This window comes from Tympanuchus pallidicinctus, unplaced genomic scaffold (assembly GCF_026119805.1).
Source record: "Tympanuchus pallidicinctus isolate F22 unplaced genomic scaffold, pur_lepc_1.0 scaffold41, whole genome shotgun sequence".
In the NCBI taxonomy this organism is placed as follows: Eukaryota; Metazoa; Chordata; class Aves; order Galliformes; family Phasianidae; genus Tympanuchus; species Tympanuchus pallidicinctus.
The window spans coordinates 973,355-995,797 of record NW_026294760.1 but is presented as its reverse complement, the minus strand read 5'-3'; the positions used below and the strand labels follow the sequence as shown (position 1 = coordinate 995,797).

The following is a 22,443-nucleotide window of genomic DNA, read 5'->3' as shown; positions in this document are numbered from 1 at the left end:
GATGCTGAAGGGATGGTCTGAATTTTAGCACTGACTTTGGGCTCAGAATCTTCTAAGCGTTTGTAGGTGCTTCTCTTGATTCCTGAAACATGCTGGGAGGGGGGAAAGGAATTGGATGTGTTGAATAAAAAGGTGCTCTGCAGCAATGAGTGAATAGTTTTAAATTTTTTTTTCACATTCTGTAATACCAGTCTTCTTTAAATGCATGGAGAGGAGGGAGTTGGTCGTTACATTTGCTTTCTCTCGACGTTTTGATTTGCTCAGTTATTTTTCTTTTTACACTGACTGAACTCCTTTTCCCCCTGACTCCAGGCCCTATGAGAAAAAGGGAAAGCTAAGGATGCTGGAGCAGAACAATGGATTTCTCTTTCTCTTTCATGCAAGGGATCATGGGAAACACAATTCAGCAACCACCTCAGCTCATTGACTCAGCCAACATCCGCCAGGAGGATGCCTTTGATGCCAGCAGTGACATTGCTGAAGATGGTGGACAGACGCCGTACGAAGCCGCCCTACAGCAAGGCTTTCAGTACCCAACACCCACGGCGGAGGATCTGCCCCCCATTGCTAATGGCTACCCGGCCACCATCAATATGTACGAACCTCAAGCCAAATTCCAGACGTACAGTCAATATCCCAATGGTTCTGCCAATGGTTTTGGTACAGTTAGAAACTTTAGTCCCCCGGAGTATTACCACGTGGAAAACTCGAACGCGAGGCCGCATGAAGTTCTGGAAAAGCCTTCCCCTCCACAGCCACCCCCACCTTCAGTTTCACAGACGGTGATTCCAAAGAAGACTGGCTCACCAGAAATCAAACTAAAAATAACCAAAACTATCCAGAACGGCAGGGAATTGTTTGAGTCCTCTCTTTGTGGGGACCTTTTAAATGAAGTACAAGCGAGTGAGTATGCTAAGGCAAAACATGAAGGGAGGAAAGAGAAAAGGAAAAAGAGTAGCAAGCACGACTCTTCCCGATCGGAAGAGCGCAAGTCGCACAAAATCCCAAAATTAGAACCAGAGGAACAAAATGTAAGTGTGATAATAGCTTCAGCCATCTGTATGATGGTATTGTTGGTGGAGTATGCTTCTTCAGCAGTGTTTTTTTCCTCTCTTCTGGGTGTATATGGGATTAGACATAAGTTGGATGATTTTCGTGGTGTGTTTTTTAACATGATGTTGGTAACGCAGTCTCTGCAAATAACCAACATGCAGTGGGACTTGTCACATTTCTGTGGGTATCCTTCAGCAGTTCTTCCCTGCTTCTCTGAGGCTGCACGTGAATTAAGGTGGAATTGGGTTTACTGTCTGAACGTTTCTCTATTGCTTGTTACAGCAGAACCTTGTTCTTTGCTGGGGTTGGGAGGGTATTTTCTGGATTGCAATGCTACTTTGAAGTTGGAATAAGGAATCACCACACTTGTTTTTTGGGCTTGTGGTTGCTTTTCTCCTTGCTATGTATTTTTTCAGTTTGTTTTCATTAATGTGCTTGTTTTGGTTTTACTTTCCCCTTATGCTGTTTGTGTTTGTTTTCCTTTTTTCCTTTTCATTGTTTCCCATTTCCTAGAGACCAAACGAGAGGCTTAGCATGCTGTCTGAAAGGCCAAGAGAAGATGCAGTGTTGGAGGAAGCCCCGGTTAGTACATGTAGTCATTAACACTTTCTGCTTTGTCACTGCTTTTCTACCAATTATGTCATGGGTTCTTTAGTTTGTCAGATAAATGAGCCACCATTTCCTTGAAACGCTTCTTACTTTTGTGTCAGTCTCTCTTTTGCCATATTTATTGTCTTATTTTCTCCTAACAGCAGCATTCTTAATCAACTTACGGAGGAGACATTTATTTTTGATTTTTGTTGTGGTTTTAGGATCATTGGTGTGGTTTTTTTCCCCACTGTTGTGTGTCTTGTTTGATCAGTGACTGTTGTGTGTAAATCTGAGCTGTTAAGCTTGTCTTGTTCTCTCTAGGTGCAGCAGTTCTTGCCTTCTCTTCCAACACAAGTCAGCCATGACATCAAGTTTCAGGTTGGCGATCTGGTTTGGTCCAAAGTGGGAACATACCCATGGTGGCCTTGCATGGTTTCATGTGATCCACAGCTTGATGTGCATACCAAAATCAATACAAGAGGTAAGGGAGGAAGGTCACTGCCAGAATACATCAGGTGTCTCTGGTTGTTTCTGCACTAAAAAAAAGAATCTCATCTTTTTGATTTCCTCTGTGGGATGGAGTCTGCTGGTGCGTGTGCTAAACAGGGCTATTACTGTAATGATAAAAGTAGGGCTTTTAAAATTACCTCCACAAAATGAGCCTATGCAAACTAGGTGTGAGCACTCTCCTGAAGTCAATGTGTTTATGAGAAGACATCTGGTAAGTCTGAGAACATCCAGTGTGGGCAGGGTGCATTTATCTTCCTGTCCTGAACTACTCTGAGTCCGGGCCTGTCTTATTTCTGAACTTTCTAAACTAACCTTGGTATTTCCAACTGCAGCAATTGAGCGGTGTGGAGGAGGAAAGTGTAAACTAAACCAAAAGAGGCATTCATAAAACTGCTTACTAGAACTTTTCAATTTCAGGTGCCCGTGAATACCATGTTCAGTTTTTTAGCAACCAGCCAGAACGGGCGTGGGTGCACGAGAAGCGAGTTCGGGAGTACAAAGGACACAAACAATACGAGCAGTTATTGGCAGAGGCTGCTAAGCAAGCCAGCAACCATTCTGAGAAACAGAAGGTAGGATGAACACTGGTTGTGGAGAGGGGTATCTGTGAAAGTGAAACTCGTGGGGGCAGTTCTGAAACAGCGGTGCTTTATTGTGTGAAGGCTTGGCTGCATTTTGCTGGCAAAAGCGTTACTCGTGGAGATAACTGAAATGTTACCATGCTCCTCCTTTTCCACTGAGGAGCTTGATAGCTTAACTTTGTTCCTGGTGACAGCTGTCATCCTGGGCGAGGAGATGACTTTGCATCTTAGTGAGAATATTAAATAAAAGTAGAATCTGTGTGTTCACTTTTAGCTGCTTTTCTGTGTATACGCAGAACTTAAGCCAGTATTTATGCTAATCAAAATACTGTTGTGGAAGGAGAAGGATTTGTATGGAAAAATACAGAGGATGTAAAGTGTAGATAAATTAGGTTTAATCTCATAGCAGGATCGTGGACTTTGAATGCTGTCTGCTCTTGTCTTTCCTGAGTTCACAGTTCAGGGCAGACGCTTTCAGTGCTGATGGTCATTCAATCCAACCACTGTCTGCTCATATTCCGAGCACGGGGTTCGCTGTCTACCTTTCAAACTGTATCCTGTACATGGAAAGCAAACTTAGATCTGTTGCCTTAGAGATGTAAGGACCCTCAGGATGCTTCAGTGTAATTAGCAGCTTGTCTTTGTTCCTTAAGATTCGCAAACCAAGGCCGCAAAGAGAGCGTGCTCAGTGGGATATTGGTATTGCCCACGCTGAGAAAGCATTGAAAATGACTCGGGAAGAAAGGATAGAACAATACACCTTCATTTATATAGACAAAGAGCCAGAGGAGGTTTTGTCAAAAGCCAAAAAGGCCGCTGCTTCTAAATCAGAGACCAAGAAGAACCGGCGTCCAAAGCCAGCATTGAACACCCAGCCAGAGCATGGCAGTGTGATAACAGGATCACCTTCCAGTGCAGAGCTGCGAAGGCAGAGCCAACGGAGGCAGTCGAGTGCGGAAGAGGAGGAGCCACCACCTGTGAAAATTGCTTGGAAAACAGCTGCAGCTAGAAAATCCTTACCAGCCTCGATAACCATGCACAACTTGGATCTTCAGAAATGTAACATGTCTCCGGTTGTTAAAATTGAACAGGTTTTTGCTCTTCAGAATGCTGCAGGGGATGGCAAACTCATCGATCAGTTTGTTTATTCCACTAAGGTATGTACTTTGTGTAGTGACTCCTTTTCTCTTCAGTTATTCCAAGTTTATCTTGTTGTGGAGCTTAAACCAGCACCCGCCATACTTTCCCAGTGCACGTTTCTTTGGTTGGAGAGATTAAATCTAACATAAGGCAGGAAGCTCCAACAATCTTCTGTTGTATTCGACTTTTAATTTCAGTGCATCCCAAAGCCTCTGGCAATGACTGTATTGACTGCTGGCCAAGAAGCTCCCTGCAGATGGTCACACACTTGCTGATGAGATGTTCAAAATACTGAAGCTGTTTAATTCTAGTTGAAATAACAGAGCAATTCTCTGAAAACCTTAAAAATGAGGTTATTTGGGGGAAACAGATGAAATTACAAGTGTTAATAAAGTATTGAAAAACTAATTATGCTGTTTTGCATAACAGACTTCTAAAATGAGTTCTGCCTCCTAGCTTCCTTCAGGTGCACAGCAGCTTCTCGCAGTCAGTGTAAGGAAAAGGTTTAGGACTATTTCTCTGCCTCCTTCTTCTGCCTCTCTACCTGGAGAGTATTTATTTCATCCTAAGCATTATAGAGAAGGTAATGTTTAGAAAAGTTGCTGGATTTTTTTTTTTTTCCTTTGTATGTAAGGGGAGATGGAGAGGGATGGAAAGTTTTGCAAAGAAGCAGTTCAGTAGTGTAGATCACTTATATGTGTTGCATTGAAGGGTTTCTGTTCTGACTGAAGATAGATTAATGTGCCTGGAAGCCATAATACACGGAAGTAGGCTGACAAAATCTTTTTGTGTCGTGTTGTTGGTTTGTTTTTTTTTCCTAAGGGAGTTGGTAACAAAGCAGAAATAAGCGTCAAAGGACAAGAGAAGCTTAATTCTTCATCCAACCAGAGAAATGAAAAAGCAACGTGCAATGTGCAGAACGCATCCTCTCCTGAAACAACTTCTGGGTCAGCAGGTAGGCGAAGCGCAGGGGCTTTGAATTTTAACAGTCTGGCATTTAAATTCACACGTGAAAACTGGCATTTTCTTGTTAGATAAAAACGATTTTGAACGTCTTTCCATTTACGTTGTAGCTCTCCCAAACATAATACACGAGGAGCCCAGATGTTTGAGGAACACAGGATGTCTTTCTGATGCACTTGAGCTGCTTAAGCCTCTGAACTTCCAGCACTTGCAGCTTGCAGTATCCAAGTCAAATTATTAGAAGGCCAGATGCCTTGTGGGGAGCAGATGGCAAGTTGTTTTAGAAGACAGGACAGCATAGTAGGCATGTGTTAGAGGATTGTAATGGCTTTTGGCACTGCGTGTAAAATATGACAGTGGAGATCAAAAGAAGACAATCTGGAGGTGATGTAATTCAGTAAGGAGTGGTTTTGAAATGTGGGTGCTTTACCAAATTTTGCTGATGAATTTCATTATGACCTTTGTAGAGGACAGTGTTGTTTTTTCCCTAACTGCTTCAGCTCACTCCATCAGCAGCATGATGCAATGCTTGGTTCTGAAGGTGTTTTAGGGGCCCAACCATGATATTTTTGAAGCACTCTCTGAGGAAAACCATTGGAGCAAATAATGGAACTTGAGACTGAAAAGGGAGAGCCTGGAACAAGCTATTTGAAGCCTAATTTGTAGCACAGTAATAGAGAAGAGCAAGAGGAAAACCAGATTGAGTGCTTCCTAGATTTGGAACAGAAAACCAATGTGTTTTTTGTGTGTTTTGATTCTGAGGAATAGCTAATGGGAATTTGTCCAAACATTTTTATCTTCTCCCCACCAGCAGGAATTTCATTCAGCAGTGTGTTCTCTCAGCATCATCAAAAGGAGACAAATATCCCTCTGGAGAGCAAATGGAAGTTCCTGAAAAGATGTAGTTCAGATCTTCCTAAACCAAGAGATTTTCAGGTTCCTCCAGTCCCTGTAGTGTCTTCTGTTTTTCATCTATTCTGTACAGTCCATTAGCTATTACTTCTTTGCTTGTGTGCTGGTGGTAATAGCCTTGGTACAGCCTCAAGTGGTTTTACATTAGATGTGTAGAAGTAAATTCTAGGTTGCAGAAGAGCACGTTGAGTTGCTGTTGTAGCAGGATGAGCAAAACCAGAAAAACACCCTAAAAATAGTGATGGACTCATTATAGTTAAAACACACAAAAAGGAACCCAAGCAGAAAACCTGCTGGGAAAATCTTGTGAAGTTACTTGCTGTCACTTCTGCTTTAGCTGTTTGTAGTTTCTCCCTTTCTGGACATAAATGAGACTCCAGGTCAAACACTTCAGTGGTCAGCATAGGTGGGAACAGTTTCCTCTGCATACTTACTGCAGTTTCTGTACTTCCTTAGCCTTTAGGTGAGCTCATTTAATAGGTGCTATGTTCTGGGCTGTGTAAGGCTTCACAGTGCAGGCTGAGCAGACCAGATGTTCTGGTGCAAGTGGGGTTTCCCAGTGCAAGAGGGGCTTCCTCTGCTGGTCTTGGCAGTGGTTCTTTTTTCCAATTTTAGTTGCTATGGTTGCTTCAGCTTTTTGAAACAGTTGTTTGATTGCCTTATAGCTGGAGATCTCTGGAGATAGGTGATCTCTGTTTTGTTTTCCTTGGAACCAAAAGCTTCACCTTCACAATGGCTCTTCAGAGGCAGGGGTTGGTGAGAATTCTGAGCCTCTCTTTTTTTCACTTCCATAGGTTTTTTGGAGATGTAAAACTCCACCTGATAACGCCTGTTACAGTGTTAAAGTGGGTTTTCCTTCAGTACACACTGAAGTATAGGTCACTTTCAAAGTCCAGACAGTTGTTGGTCCCCTCTCATGGAACATAGCTGCGAAGTCCTTCTTTCAAATTTAAGGTCACTGGAGTTTCAGGATGCCTTTATGTGAAATATTGGGCAGAATGACTCTGGGAATCCTTAATAATAACCTGCAGATAGATATACAGAATTCTGTAATGCTGGGAGAATAATTTTGTAACCTGCAAACTGCTAATAAGAGAACTGTGAGAATTCATAATGCCTCTGGTTTCCACGTACAGCTGGAACAGGATTGACCCAACCTTGTCAGGGTGAGGTAAAGTGCTGGTCTGAAACCTGTCCTGAAACTCTGGATCAAAGTACACACACAGATGGGATGGGAGCATTGTGGAGGTGATGTGCTGCATCCCTGGGGAGCAGGGACAGGAAAAAGTGCCTGTTACTTTGATTGATAGGGAGTTTAATATTGGCTGAAGGCAATAACTTGAGAGTTTCTTCTCTGATACAGGGCTTGCATCTTAATTCTGTTTTCACGGAGAGGAAAGGCATGATGGATTGAATCAACTTTCTGGTCACAGTTGCCCAAACTGACTTTTAGCTGCTTCAAAGAATTTCAGCTGAACGCAGAGGTGACAAAAGATGACCTCTGGCTTCAGTGTTGAGATCCAGAATAGTTGTGTGCTTATCAGTGGATGTCTCTCATTGCAGCCAGAAGTTACACTGCTGCTTCTGTAGGTAAAACACCCAAACTGAAAACAGAGAATAATGCTTCGTAAAAGCTGTGAGATGTCAAACTTCAGCTCTCTGTTGAACAGCTCCAAGAGTCAAAACAAAACCCAAACTGGTATCAGATGCTGTGTAGGTGTTTCACAATATGACCTTTTTGGAGATAGTGTAGCATAGAGGGATCTTCTGAATTCACCTACCTTAGTTGTTAAAAAAAAGTAATTCATACTTTCTCTTGAAATATCATAATCTCTGCCCTTAATCTGAGCTGCTTTGCTGTAGTAATAGTTCTAGAAAGCTCAGTTTTTTGCTTTCATTCATTGCAATAATGCATTGTGATCGCTGCTTCTGTGCTTTCTGTTGAGCATTTAGATTTCATTCCTATTGCACATGCAATAGAGAGGTTCTTGCTTTACTGTTCTGTGGAGTCCTGGGTGAAGGCTCACAGCCCTGTAGGGCGCACAGCTGTCTGTGGGAATGAAAACTTGGAACCTGATTTTTGCCTCTTCAGTTTCTGGCTTGTTTTAGTTGAAGAAGCTGATTGTGGATGCCTTCCATAAATACAAAATATGGACTATTTGGTTAAAAATTAACCAGGGCGCAGACTGAGAGGTGTGTTGTGAAAATCCATTTGCTTGACCTGGATGCCAGCTTGTTATTTTTTTTTAATTATTGTTATTCCAATGCTTCTTTCTGTCTATGGAATCAGAACATGCTACCTGCAGACCACAGCACCGGTTGGCAAATAGCTTGGCACTGAATTTACAAATAAAACATTCAGAAGAGGACAAGGTCTTGGCTTTGTTAATTCAGCTGTTGATTTGGTGCTGAAGGTGTTGCTGCAGCACAGCAATACAAGGAATAGTGTAACAGAAACCTTTTCTTCCTCCTTCAGGTTCTGTAGAAAAGAAGCAACAGAGAAGATCGATTCGAACCCGCTCAGAGTCTGAGAAATCCACCGAAGTTGTGCCAAAGAAGAAGATCAAAAAGGAGCAGGTTGGCTTCCTCCATGTAGAGAGTTAAAATATATTGTATTCATAAATGTTGTGGCTTATATTGGTGCCTTTTTATTTTTCTCCATTTTTTTCCCCATCGGGTTTCGTTTTGGACTATCCTTCATGAAATCCCCTTGTCAATACCATTGCTGTGACTCTGCTACTGGCATCTTCACAGTATCAGTCAGGCTATGGAAAATGGGAACTCAATGATGCAAGACTCCTAACGAACCTGCCATGTTTTCTTTGAGATTTCTGTTATGAGCAAAATGATTTTGTTTCAGTAATTTCTCTTGGATGGAATTACCACCAGGTTCCTTCCTTTTGCTCTTGATTTAGCTGCTGGTTTGTATTGAGGTTTTGTTTTTCAGACGAAGTTAGACTGATTAATCTGACCACTTTTGAAAATGGACTCTGGGAATGATTTAATAGTCAGACTTCTATGTTGGCAGACATCAGCAAAACAGTTCTTCTGGGATATACTTTTTTCCCCCCTTAACTAGATCTAACATGTACAGGGCATTCCTTTAATCTGGATGTGAGACAGACAAATGTTGTTGCTTTAAAACAAACAAACAAAAATTCTGCGTGACAATGAATAGGAAAGTTCAGTGAATGGACATAATTTAATGTTTAAAAACTGAATACTTCTTAACAAGTTTGTCAAAGTTGTTGGTTCTTTTCCTTACGTGGTCGATTTTCACTCTCCGTTTTCCTCTTGAAACCAGAGAATTTTATGTGAAATGTTTCATAGGATAGTTTTCTCCAATGAGGATTTCTTAAAAGGGGTGATTGGGCTACAGATTTTATATGGGAAGGGGAACATTGGGGGTTTTTAGCTCTTTTTATTCTAATTTATTCTTTGCCCTTTACACTTTGTTTTGCACTTCATTCACTCAGAGGTTGAAGGCAGACCAGACCCAGTTGCTTTTTTTTTCATGTTTTTCTTTTGATGCCACAGCATTTACATCTGTGCTCAGCAGAAGAGTGTTCTAACTCTGGAAAACTGCAGAAAGAAACTTGAAAGCAACAGAGATGTTGGGTGTGAGGCACCCAATGTTCCTTTCAGCCTCTTGTCTGGGGGTGTTGCAGCCTCCGTGTTTTCAGATGTTATTTCACGTTGATAAGTGTTTCTTAATTTAACAAAGGTTTAAGAACCAACAATACGAATTTCATGGATCCCAGTTAGCTTTGCTTGTTTCTATTACCTAGCTAACTAAGACTATGAACATTAAAGTGCTTTTCTCAGGAAAAGTGTGTGACTAAAAATTAAACACAGATGCACTGTAATGCGCCTAACCTTGAATGTATTAAGTTATATTAAAAAAAAAAGAATTACTTCTTACAATTATGCAACAATATTTGTTACCCAAAGTCAAGTTTTCTTGCAACTGATTCCCAAATTAGTCTGCAACAACTTGGTATAAAGTTATAACTGGAACGAGTACAATTAATGGGAAAAACAAAATGTTAATGCTACTGTTACAGTGACTAGTGGAGAAATAAAAGTGATTGTTTAGATTTTATATTTGTATTATGAAATGTATCCTATACAAATCCTTCTATTGTATGTTTTTACCTATTGTACAACAAAATAAAATATTTTTTAAAAAAATTATAGAATAATCCTTAAATATTTACTAAATGTGTTTCTACATGCATATGTAACCACATTGTAAAGAAGTAACTTGTAACCCTTAACCTTAAAACCAGGACGTAAGGCAACGACTTTCCTCTCTAATTATTATCCCCTCACCAAATTCTCGTGTTACATGAGCATTGGCAGAGCAGATTCTACTGATAGAGCATCGAGAGCCTGAAGTACTTTTGCAAGACTGTAAACTTGTCTGCTTAGGTGTGTACTGGCATTGAGTTTCCAGCTGTATAGAGCTCTGCAATGCTCTGTGCCTTGCCCGTGCCCCCATCCCCGTGGCCTTGCAGCACTCTATACAGGGAAGGTCTGTGTTCCCAGGAGCCTGGAGTGCATGCTTGGTGGATGTGCCTTAAAAGGCGATACCTTAAGTGTCTCACTAACCTGAGTGTCATGCCTGTGAAGGTGAACTTGTGCTTACACAGGTGTGGGGTTGTACAAAGCAATCAGGGTTGGCTGCCACACTGAGCCCTGCTTCTGCCTGCTGGACACGGCTGCAGTTTTCTGTCGTCTTCATGCAGAAAGGGAGTGACTGGAAAGGACCTCGGTAGTGAACACATGGCTGCCTTGTCTTCTGGTACTCAGCGTAGGCAGCTAGGATTAAATCCAGCAGGACAAGAAGGCTCGCACTGAGGAGGGGATGGCAGACTGCACATGAGTTCAGAGATGCTAATGGCTTAAACTTTAATGTTTTCTTTTTAATACTAGGGGAAAAAATTCCTTTGTTTTTAACTGTGGATTTTCCTATTCAAACAGGTTGAAATGGTTCCACTGGCAGCAGTGAAGACAGGCCTGCAGAAAGGTGAGTCACACACTTAAACTTTCTTAAACTGAAAATTCCTGGCTCTTCATCACCCTTTGGCAGTGCTTTTCATCCTGTGTGAGCTGCGGAGGTCTTGAAGCTTTCTAGTGATGAACGTGGCTTGGTTTGGTCGATTGGTTTGTTTGGCTTTGCATTGCTAGTTGGAAGGGTAGTTATGTTGTTCATGTGCTGTCAGCATTTAGTATGATTATGAGATGATGCTTTTGCTTAGCCCTGTTTTAAAGATGAACGATGAAGAGATAATCTCATTAGGGCTTATCTCCTGTTAAACACAACTTAGTAGCTTCCTCTGCTATGTCATCATATTCAGAAGATTGTCACAGGACTTCCTAAAGTGATGTCCAGTTAATTAGGTTAACAGTTAAAAAGTTAATTAGGTCTTTACAGAGGATTAAGCCAGTATCAAAGTTGCAAGCTGAGACTTAAAAATAGCAAATAGAGTCCATTTTCAGGTTGTCTCATTTTCATTTTCCTTTACTGATTTTAAGGAAGAAAGAAAATGAAGGAGCATACATTAAGACTAATTTTAGCATGTTGTGTTAAGGTGCCAGCGAGATTTCAGATTCTTGTAAACCTTTAAAGAAGAGGAGTCGAGCCTCGACTGATGTAGAACTGACGAGCTCAGCTTACAGAGATGCTTCTGACTCTGATTCAAGAGGACTCAATGATTTACAGGTAAAGGCATATTGTTTCTCACAGATAGAGTCTCTCTTCAGTTGCTTGTTGCTAAATATGAGTACTGTATTTCCTTCACGTTTTGCCTTTTATTGTCTGAGAAGTGAAGTACAAGCTTTTTAAAACTACCCTTTATTTCTAACCCTGCACATTACATCATCCAGCAGAACAAATTGGTCACTGACTCATTTTGCTCTTTGAAAAGTTGTTGGATTCCCTGGGGGTTTTTGGGACGCCAGTATGAAACAAAGAGGTTTCTGGCAAGAGTGAAATAGACAATTTTTTTTTGCTTGTCCAGGTGAAAGGTATGTCAAAAAGGCAGCATTTCTTGTGTCACTGCAGTGAAGTCCAACAACTTTTCAAAGATGTTTGAACCTCTTGATGTGCTGAATGATCTTTTAATCAGTGGTGATGTAAATATTGTTTTTCACGGTGTGATTTGTCCTTTGAAAGTGTCTTGTTTGAGTGCCTTGGACTTTCCCTCTTTGTAGGGTAGTTTTGGAAAGCGTTCCGACAGCCCATCAGCTGCTGTCGATGCTGATGCTTCTGATGTGCAGTCAGTGGACTCCAGCTTATCCAGGAGAGGAACTGGAACAAACAAAAAAGACACTGTTTGTCAGGTAAACGATGGCACTGCAAAAAGAACTGTAAAGATGTTTTGGCTGTTCCTGTTAGTTTGAGGTGGTAAACTTAACAAATCATACTGGTTTGCTTTTATCTTAGAATATTAAGGCTTTTAGGACTCTGTGATCTGAAAATAGTTCCTAGGAGAGCTTGTGGATTAGGAATATTAAGGAGAAGCTCGTCTTTCTATTTAAGTATGAGAGAGCTAGGACTCCAGGTGGATCCTGCATAGAACTTCTCCTTTTATTTTGGAGAGGCTCACGCTGTTACAGGAGAAAGCTGTGTCTGCTGTGGGATGTAAGGCAATTCTCCTGACTTATTGTAACTCTGTTTAAGATCTGTGAGAGCTCTGGTGAGTCACTGGTGTCCTGTGAAGGCGAGTGCTGCAGCACCTTTCACATGGAGTGTCTGGGCCTGAAGGCGATGCCGGAGGAGAAGTTCTTCTGCACGGAGTGTAAAAATGGTGAGTGTGTTCCCAGGGCTGAGAAATGGGCAAGGATTTCCTGCTCTGCCACAATATGATTAGAACAAATAAGGTTTACTTACAGAACCTTAAAATCTTTCAGTTTGGTCTGTTCTGTTACTTTTCTTAGCCTCTGATGCCAGATTTTCACTTGGCAAGTAACTGGGAAGAGAAAGGGTGACAAACTGTTGAGAGTCCTCTCAGCATAAAGCAGTTCAGGTTAATAGCAGTTCAGTGGTGCCTGTGAATTGTAGCACCAAACAAACATCCGTGTTGATCAGAGCAGCGAAGTTCTGTTCATTCAGATGGTTTTTTTTTTAACAGCATCTGTATCCTGAAGTACTGACGGTTACATTTGGGCTTCTTTATTCCTTCTTTTACAAGGAGAACACACGTGCTTTTCTTGCAAGCTCCCTGGCAAAGATGTGAAGCGCTGCTCTGTCAGCACCTGCGGTAAATTCTACCACGAGGCCTGCGTGCGCAAGTTTGCCACGGCTCTGTTTGAGTCACGAGGATTTCGGTGCCCTCAGCATTGCTGCTCTGCCTGCTCCGTGGATAAGGACATCCATAAAGCAAGCAAAGGTGAGAGCAGAGCTGGCTCTGAACGGCAGGAGAAACGTCAGGTGCATCACCACGATGAGTCTGACTCCCAGTAACGCAGCGAGGAAGAAGGGCTTCGTTCTTAACGAGGTCTTTGAATCTGTTGTGGGTGGGAAAGCAAGCTGGCAGCCTGAGACCATTGGTGTGAGCAAGCCTGGATCTGCAATGCTGACGTTGGCTTCTGTTGCTGAGTTTAGTGTAAGCTGAGGGTTGGTGGCACGAGGCTGAGGAGTTTGCTTTTTCCTAAAGACAGTTGGGAGCGACTGCTAGAACAATTCAGGGGAAAAAAGAATCCTTTTAGAAATGAACTAAAATAATTAAGCAAAAAAGCGAACTCTAGAATGTTTAAACCATGTGTTTCTTTTTCCCAACAGGGTTCTGAAGTGAAAGCTAACTTTTGTGAAACTTTTTCCAAGATGTAAATGTCTGTAATCTAGCACAACGCGTGGAATAAAAGTCAGTCCTGCCTCTGTCTGTGCTGCCTTGTACCAAATCTTGACTCCAGGGTGACATGGTGCATTTTGTTTTTGCATTTATATTAAACAGGTCGCATGGTGAGATGTTTCAGATGTCCCATTGCCTATCACTCAGGAGATGGCTGTATTGCTGCAGGAAGCTTATTTGTGTCATCCCACATTCTCATCTGTAGTAACCATTCCAAAAGGAATCACTCCTCATCAGCTGTAAATGTAGGCTTTTGTTTCGTTTGTGCAAGAGGTGAGCACGACTGTTTTTTCCTCCCTCTGTTTTATAGTTCTTCTGTTGTCACTTGTGCAGTTTAATGATAAAAGTGATGTGAAAGAAACATCTCTTAGGGCTGTGAGGGGTTTTAATGCTTTCTGTGATTTTTGGTGTAGTCAGCAGTTCATGTTAAGCTTCTACATGCTATTTTGGTCCCTCACTCAGAAGGCATGCTTCTGTTGCCAGTAGAAAAGAATAGATGCTGAGCCCCCAGTTCTAGTCATTGCAAGCAGAGAATGAACACTTATTATTCACTGTCTGTTAAGCAGAAGGGGGATTCTTTCACCACTCACAAATAGAAACAAGTGTTTAAGGCTGGGAGTGAGGATTTACTCATGAGCTAGAAAAAGAATCATTTTAAATTCAAACTACCATCGTGTTTGAGAACTTTGAAAAGAAAGCATTTCCAATGCCATGTAAACAAGTTCCATGCTAGGATTTTCCATGTGTCCATTTTTTTTTCTTTTTTTTTCTTTCCATTTTTTTTTTTCTTTTACTTTTCTGGTTCTCCAGTCGCTTGAGTCGTTCCAAACAGCAAGCAGATAAGTTACAGCACACCAGTTACTCAAGTAATGCAAAAACATTGTTTTCTCTGGTGAAAGACTGTGTGAGGCTACAAGAGCAAACTCACTGGATGGGTTGGATTGAGTTCTGTCAGTCATGTGGTCAGCATAGGGACACAAGGTAAGGACAGCATCTGTGAGAGAAGAACTGCTCAGAAGGAAATGGAGAGCTGAACAAGCTAGAAATACTTAGGCATCTGTGTGAGAAGAGTTACTTAATTGGTTTTAGTTGATGTTAGAAGGAGATACTCTGTGTTTAAATGCAAAACAGGAGCGAGGTGGGAAAAAGCATCATTAAAACTTAATCATCATGAGGTACTTAAAGAAAACATTGAAGTCTTCTTATTCACCTGCCTGAAATATCCTTCATTAAAGCACTTCATAGTTCATGTAACTGCATGTGTGTAGATCATCCTTGCTTCAGGAGCTGTTCTGAGGACGTGCTTTGCAGGCAGGCAGGCACCATTCTGCTCTCACCAGTTTTTTAGGTACCACAATTCCAACCCTTCTTTTCAGCACTCTGCTCCATGCCCCTCTCTCAGGGCAATGAGTTGGTGGCTGTCTTGGTGGCTCATCCTCCATGCTTCTTTGGATCTCAGCTGTAACACTTCCCAGAATTATTGGTTGAATGCTTCTCACCTGTACCTCTGGCTTTCTGACCTGCGCTGCCTGACTTGGAGCAGTGTGGGAAAACTCTTCTTGGTGGAGAAAGACAGAAAAAAAGCATGCAGGCATCATTTGAAACAAAGGCATTTAGCAGAACAGGATGCTACTCCAAAAGGTCTGATTTGGCAGCTGTGGGGAGGCTGTTAGTGCAATTCTTACCTAAATGCAATGGGTGTAGGGCAGAATTTCCATCCATTCTTTCTCCTCTGCTGCTTGCAGAATCACTGAGCCCTCCTGTTACTTTTTAAATTCTAAACCAATGATAAAGGCAGAATGCTTCCATAGGTAAGATCTTGGCTTTCTAGGATGTGGGATGGTGAATTCTGCAGCTGTGGGGCCGCGTGGAGGATTTGTGTTCTTCCAGTCTGTAGCCCCAGCTGCTGGTATTGCCTTAGAAGCAATGGCTGCCATCACCCAGCTCTTCACATGAGCTTGCTTTTGCTCATTTGGGAGGGTGGTTTGCACAGGATGGCACTGGGTTGACACTTCTCTTGTGCTTTCCTGTAGATGCACAAATGTAAAAGCACCATTGAAGTTCCAGTTAGGAGAAGCTTATCCGCTGTAGGCTTTTCCAGTTACAACTGAATTTAGTCTCTCTGACCTGTGACCTCCTTCTTAGTGAAGAAACTTTGCCAGACTTTTCTTTTATCTTTATCTATCATTTTATCTTTTTTCCATTCACTCGTTTATGCATTATAGGTGTTTCATTTGCTTTATTTTATTTTCTCCTTTACGGAATCATGGGTAGTTTCATTGCAACTCATCTCTTTCTGTTTGTTTCGTATAGGGCTGGTAGTGCAGGATCATTCAGACCCCCTGTTCAGTTCATATGCCTATAAATCCCACTACCTACTGAATGAATCAAATCGTGCTGAGTTGATGAAATTACCTATGATTCCTCCTCCTTCGTCAGCTTCCAAAAAGAAATGTGAGAAAGGTAACCAAAATAGTTTCTTTCTCTTTTAATTTACTTTTGCTTTTTCTATTATTTCTCTATCTTTAAATCAAACAAGATATGTCTGCTTGTCGAGCATCACTTACTGCTTTTCAGTAAATTTCACTCATTGATTATTGTGACGTGTTCATGTCGTTGGCAATTTTTTTTTTTATTATTATTATTAAAGGGCTTAAAATAATTGCTGTCACTAAATTCTCTTTGGAAGAGGCTAAATCATTTTGTATCTGGCCTAGATTACTCCACTGTCAGGAAGCTGTTCACGCAGCTGTAGGAAGAAGAGGCAAACAGAGCTTGGTACCATTGCAGTTCAGTGCTTACCTCGATGGTGTACAGAACAACAGCTTCTTAAATTGGTTTTATGTACAGAAGAAGAGGGGAAATCTGTCAGATCTTGTAGGTAGGCTAAGCCAAGCCCAAGGGAATGGAGGATTTTTCAGGTGGAACATCGCTGGGTGCTGTTGCCATTCCAGAGGAGATGCAGAGGGAAGGTGGTGAGGTCGTGCTGTGTCTGTGTGTATTGCAGTCCTCAGGCTGTTCTTCTCCTGCTGCTGCTCCTGGCACTGCTGCTGTGCTGGGCAGGAGTGGCAGGAGGGGCTGCACCTCCAACAGAGGGGTTTTGTCCTGTGGAGAAAACTGCAGGGTTTATTGCCAGGAGACAGAGCTCGTTTCATGCTGGCGTGGGTGCAGTGATGGAGTGTCTCAGAACACCGTATGGGGAGATGCACGTTGTCTCTATGAAATACTCAGATGTTATATTTTATTCCCCACAGAAATGGTGCCCAATTAACCATTCTAAAGTTAGGTTATTATCAGTGTTGCTAGACTGATGGCTTTCAGTAGTTTCTGTAAGTCCTGAAAACAAAAATTATTTTGAGCCCTCTGCTTAGCTTGAGCAATACCTTACTAATGCATCCTGAGAGCAATTTATTTTCTTGCTTAGCATTGAAAGATTTGTTTGATTTTGCTTGATTTTTTTGCATCTCCTGGCATTTTACCGTGTTGGATAATGCTGTGGTGATTTACACTGGGGCTGTATTTCCTCTGAGATCCTATTTGCAAAAATTACTTGAGAAGTTGAAGTTTGACTTTGGGGAAAGTCTGGGAAAACCCACATGGTTGGAATTTGCTGGCTGTAGCAGAGGAAATACAGTATTGGTCGTGTGATTCATTTGTTTAAGGAATGCTTATTGCAACATTCAACAATCAATTAATGTAATGACAATTTGGAAAGTCTATAGGTGGACAAGATTTTCTGGTACGTGTTCTGGTGCTTCTTTTTCCATACTGTGACTGAAAAATTCCTTCAAAAGATCTGAAGTATCTCCCAGATTTTTGGTCCCTGGGACACAAACATTTGATTTTCTTCCTGCTCCTTAAATGCATATATATATACACATGTGTAATACGTCTGTATATATATTTATATAAAATACTACAATACGTGTGTTTTACTGAGACCCATTGTGTGAGCTGCTCTGGTTGCTGAGGATGGCTTAGAGATGTGCTGTGGCTCTCCATGTGTAATGCATCTGCCTAAACATTTGTCCAAAGAAATGGAGACTTGTGCAGGTCAGCCACGCTGCACTGAGAGCTCCTTTGCACGCAGAAGGAACCTTTGGGATATAAGAACATCATCTGTGGTGCCACTGCATTATCTAATTGAGTTCATGTTCCTCAAAACACTGTGTTTTTCCTTTTTCTGATACAAACAGATTGGTAATGAGAGCTCTTTCTATGATGCCATTACTACAGAAAAGCATTGATCGACCTATAGGCTGTGGGAGTGGGTTTTCGTACTGCACACTAACTGATTGCTAAGGGATTCAGTCATAACAATGTTGATTGAAAAAGTATTTCTTAGAATTGGGTTTTTTGTCACCGTTCAAGTTTTGGCCATCACCAAAGGCATTGAAGTTGATGGCGCTGCTTCCATCTCTAGTGCTTCCTTCGAATTGCTTCTATTGCCAACTTTGCTCACCTTGAAAAGAGCATTTGCTGTGTAGTAGATGGCTGATGCAATTAAGAGCCACAATTTGCACATTGCAGAAGTGCAGAAATGCACTGCAGCTTTTTTTTTTTAATCCAGCATTGTAAGTTTGACTTGATCCCTTTCTTTTGGCATATTTTCGCTGTGAGGCAAGCAAAGGTTGAGAATATATGACTAAAAATTGATATCAATTGCTGTGCACAAGAGGAGGCAAATCCTTACTTCTATAAACCAGACAGGGTTTCTTTGTTTAAAGGTGGAAAACTGTTGTGCTGTGAATCCTGCCCAGCTTCCTTTCACCCTGAGTGTCTCAACATAGACATGCCTGAAGGATGTTGGAATTGCAATGACTGTAAAGCTGGCAAGAAGCTACGTTACAAGCAGATTGTTTGGGTCAAGCTTGGAAATTACAGGCATGTTGACCATTTTGTTCTTCTCTTGTTGTTCTGTTTGAATGTCCTGTACGATCACAGGAGGGTGACTCAAAGTAGCTGAGTCTTGGAAAGCAAGAACTTGAAATATAATGATCAATTTATTTCATTTCAGGCATCAGTGTTTCTCTTCAAATTGAGTTCTCCTGCTTTTCCAGGCACTGAAGGATGCTGAATTTTACTGGCATTGGTTCTGTAAAATGCAATAGCAATATAGAAAACCAGGGACTGCCTTACAGAGCCCTGATGTCTGAGCTTGTGTTTATTCTTTGTCACCTGCAAGAACAAAAGCATTTGTAGGTGGTCTTAAAAATCCATTCTTACGTCATCTTCTCACAAGACTTTTCCAAAATTTAGAGCAAGAGCTTTAATAGCAAAGGGCTTCTGCTGTTTTGTGTGGCAAAAGTAGCCTTGGTTGTGTAAGGGAGGAGTTAATTTAATTGAAGGGGAAGAAGTGGCTGCTTTTATTTTTTGATGTAAGAGCGAAGCAAGCTTGGAGGCTTAGGCTGCTGTTGCCAGAACTTACATGCATCTTTTCTTTGTGCTTCCAGGTGGTGGCCAGCAGAGATCTGCAATCCCAGGTCTGTGCCTCTCAACATACAGGGCCTCAAACATGATATCGGGGACTTCCCAGTATTTTTCTTTGGTTCACATGACTACTATTGGGTACACCAGGGCAGAGTTTTCCCTTATGTTGAAGGAGATAAAAGCTTTGCTGAGGGGCAAACTAGTATTAACAAGACCTTCAAGAAAGGTAAAATCAAACAAAGTTTACAGTGGTTTATGACAAAAATTCCACGTGTTTGTGTCTCCATCACCACTTAACCTGCATGGGAGTATTATGTGACTGGTGTTCTGTGTTCACACATAAAGCTGCAAACATTGTAGATCCCTTAACTGCAGATAAAATTATTGTAACTGCCTGCTCATCGTGTATTGTTGTGGGCAGGTTCACTTCTTTCACAGTCTGGACAATGTGAAGGTGGTGTTTGGGCTCAGCTGCATGGGATCATTGTTCAGTATCTCAGTTTCTGCTGAAAAGTATCTGATAAAGCTAGATCCATGATGTACTGCAATAACTCATCTTTAACTTTCTGGATTTTTTTGTGTATGCATTTCTGCTCTTAGCTTAAAGAGAAAGTATATGTTTGATTAACAGCAGCTGGTGTTAATTGCTTCCTGTTTTGAACTCCTTCCCTTGAACAGCACTTGAAGAAGCAGCAAAGCGTTTCCAGGAGCTGAAAGCACAAAGAGAAAGCAAAGAAGCATTAGAAATAGAAAGAAATTCAAGGAAACCTCCACCGTATAAACACATTAAAGTGAGTTGGCTGCTTTTTTCTGTTTATGAGTAAGCTAATTGCATGCTTGCAACAATTTCAGCTTAAGGAGATGCACAAGAATCATTTTGCTGTTCTTTCCAAGAATCTTTTGTTCTCTCATGGTACCAAAAACCATTCTTTTAGCAGAGTATCAGTCCAAGTTAACAGTTGAAGATCAGCTCGACCTAAGGCAGAGCTTTGCTGCTTGCAAGCTGCTCTCATCCCTCTTAGTTTCATGCTGGCTGTTACAACCTTTTTGCCCACTCAGCCTACTTAAGAGCTGTGGAATCTGATCCTTGCCAGCAGTTTGGGACATGTCAGGCTCCATATTTTTCATATGAAGTTCCTAATTTTAGTGTAAAGAAATCCTGTACTTGAAAAAGTTGTTGAGAATCTTTGTGCTCATTGTCCTCAGCTTTTCTTCTTTTTGTCCCTCTGTTCTGCAGTCCAACAAGGTAATAGGGAAGGTGCAGATTCAGGTGGCTGATCTGTCAGAAATCCCCCGCTGTAACTGCAAGCCATCTGATGAGAACCCCTGTGGTCTGGAGTCCGAGTGTCTGAACAGGATGCTGCAGTATGAGTGCCACCCCCAGGTGTGCCCAGCAGGAGAGAGGTGTCAGAACCAGTGCTTCACCAAGAGGCTCTACCCTGATGCTGAAATCATCAAAACCGATCGACGTGGATGGGGTCTCAGGACAAAAAGGAACATTAAAAAGGTAGAATGAAAGTGAACAAAACTCCTTTTTTACAGTAGGTGAGAGCGCTGCAACTTGAAATGCAGACGAAAGTTTCACTGCTCCCAAGTGAAGTATTTTAAGTGTTTCAAAGGCACTTGTGTGGGTGCAGCACTGATGGCGAAACCCGTTCAGCTGTTCTGACAGAGTTGTCATAAACTTGATATTTACTCCCAGAACAAAAGCGAGTTTCAGGTGACTGAATTCAGGTTCCATGGGTGGAGGGGATGAGGTCGCTGTCTCTTGTTTCTAGGAGGAAAAAACCTGTGTGTTTTCTCAGTGACTGCTGGGCAAAAGGGAGACCTCAGTCTGGAGAAGTAGTCTGAATGCTGATTTCTTTCTGTAAATAACACCAATGATAGATGATGAAGTTGTAGAGTTTTGGCACAATAAGTCACCTTACACGTGGTTTTATTTTGTTTTTTTTGTTTGTTTTTTGACTTTTCAGGGTGAATTTGTGAATGAATACGTTGGGGAGCTCATTGATGAAGAAGAGTGCAGACTGCGAATTAAACGTGCCCATGAAAACAGTGTAACCAATTTTTATATGTTAACAGTTACGAAGGTGAATACTATGATTTCATTCAGTATAAGCTGTTTATGCTTGGAACTATTTCAGTTTCATAAGCCCTTTTCTGTAGGAGTGACTCTGGAAAACTTCCCTGTTCTTACTAATTTGAACTAGAATCTTTTTTCCCCTTCTTAGCATGTAGTTACTTGTCAGCAGGAGACTTTTTGTTGTGAGTACCAAACATAATCTGTGCTGTTTCTCTGCCTTTTCATTTCAAGGATCGGATCATAGATGCTGGTCCAAAGGGGAATTATTCTCGCTTTATGAACCATAGTTGTAATCCAAACTGTGAAACACAGAAATGGACAGTGAATGGTGACATCAGAGTTGGGCTGTTTGCTCTGTGTGACATTCCTGCAGGTAAGAGGATGGCTCTGTTGTGTGTATGCACTGCTGTTAAAATCCAAAGCTTCTAACTTTTACCCAGTTTTCTTTGTGGAAACTGCTTAAGCAGTGACATCTATCAGAACTTGGTCTCTTGTTGAGGTAGAAATGTTACTGATGCAAACCTGCTTTCCTCAGAGTCAGTGTGGACAAATTGTTGTTCTTTACATTTTAGGAATGGAGCTAACATTTAATTATAACTTGGATTGCCTTGGGAATGGCAGGACTGAGTGTCACTGTGGAGCAGAAAACTGCAGTGGTTTCCTAGGAGTGCGTCCAAAGGTATGTGGGTGAAAATTGGATCTGTTTTCCTCCCTTGAAAGTCTCTAGAGGTTTTAGTTATGAACTGAAGTACAGCCATTTCCAAGTTAAAGTTAATTTACTAATTGGTTACTTCAGATTCATGTGGATGTGCACTCCTGACTTCTGTAGCTTAAAAGCTTTTTTGAGCAAATTTAGTGTGAGCTTCATTCACGCAAATAACAGCCAAAGGTGATTAAATTTATTTTCATGTGAGGGATTTATAAAGTGACTGCTGTTATCTTGGTAATTGCTAGACAGCATTTGCAACAGCAAACGAAGAGAAGGTGAAGAATGCAAAATTAAAGCAGAAGAAGAGGAAAATAAAGACAGAACAGAAGCAGATGCACGAAGACAACTGTTTCCAGTGTGGAGATGGGGGAGAACTTGTCATGTGTGATAAAAAGGACTGTCCCAAAGCTTACCACCTCCTATGCCTTAACCTGACTCAACCACCTTTTGGTAAGAGCATTCCTGTCACTTGCTTTTCCTTCCTGCAGTGAGGCAATGTTGGAGCTGAATTGTGGCATCTGTTTACATGAAGCATAGCTGGTTTTGCAGTGCTGTCTGGCTTTAGAAGTCTGTCAGATGGCAGTGTGCCCTGTAACAGGAACTTGTGGAGAGAGG

The 22,443-nt window shown here is 41.6% G+C and overlaps 1 protein-coding gene across 11 annotated transcripts in view; it reads left to right on the top strand.

The window, feature by feature from the left end:
* NSD3 (nuclear receptor binding SET domain protein 3) overlaps positions 1 to 22,443 on the top strand; it is a 36,706-nt gene that overhangs the window by 8,900 nt on the left and 5,363 nt on the right. For 7 of the 11 annotated variants that reach the window (XM_052701918.1, XM_052701912.1, XM_052701914.1 and 4 more), the window contains 22 exons: positions 313 to 1,031; positions 1,567 to 1,635; positions 1,966 to 2,125; positions 2,572 to 2,726; positions 3,389 to 3,892; positions 4,698 to 4,830; positions 8,227 to 8,327; positions 10,734 to 10,779; positions 11,345 to 11,475; positions 11,967 to 12,095; positions 12,436 to 12,562; positions 12,947 to 13,144; positions 13,709 to 13,879; positions 15,920 to 16,069; positions 18,334 to 18,490; positions 19,060 to 19,262; positions 19,715 to 19,827; positions 20,274 to 20,543; positions 21,010 to 21,126; positions 21,351 to 21,492; positions 21,692 to 21,798; positions 22,074 to 22,278. In XM_052701918.1, the coding sequence (XP_052557878.1) occupies positions 357 to 1,031; positions 1,567 to 1,635; positions 1,966 to 2,125; positions 2,572 to 2,726; positions 3,389 to 3,892; positions 4,698 to 4,830; positions 8,227 to 8,327; positions 10,734 to 10,779; positions 11,345 to 11,475; positions 11,967 to 12,095; positions 12,436 to 12,562; positions 12,947 to 13,144; positions 13,709 to 13,879; positions 15,920 to 16,069; positions 18,334 to 18,490; positions 19,060 to 19,262; positions 19,715 to 19,827; positions 20,274 to 20,543; positions 21,010 to 21,126; positions 21,351 to 21,492; positions 21,692 to 21,798; positions 22,074 to 22,278 (4,063 nt within the window). In that variant the 5' untranslated portion in view covers positions 313 to 356. Of the gene's footprint in view, positions 1 to 312; positions 1,032 to 1,566; positions 1,636 to 1,965; positions 2,126 to 2,571; positions 2,727 to 3,388; positions 3,893 to 4,697; positions 4,831 to 8,226; positions 8,328 to 10,733; positions 10,780 to 11,344; positions 11,476 to 11,966; positions 12,096 to 12,435; positions 12,563 to 12,946; positions 13,145 to 13,708; positions 13,880 to 15,919; positions 16,070 to 16,860; positions 16,936 to 18,333; positions 18,491 to 19,059; positions 19,263 to 19,714; positions 19,828 to 20,273; positions 20,544 to 21,009; positions 21,127 to 21,350; positions 21,493 to 21,691; positions 21,799 to 22,073; positions 22,279 to 22,443 lie in introns of those variants that run through there. The other 4 variants (XM_052701920.1, XM_052701919.1, XM_052701921.1 and 1 more) reach the window with 4 other exon arrangements.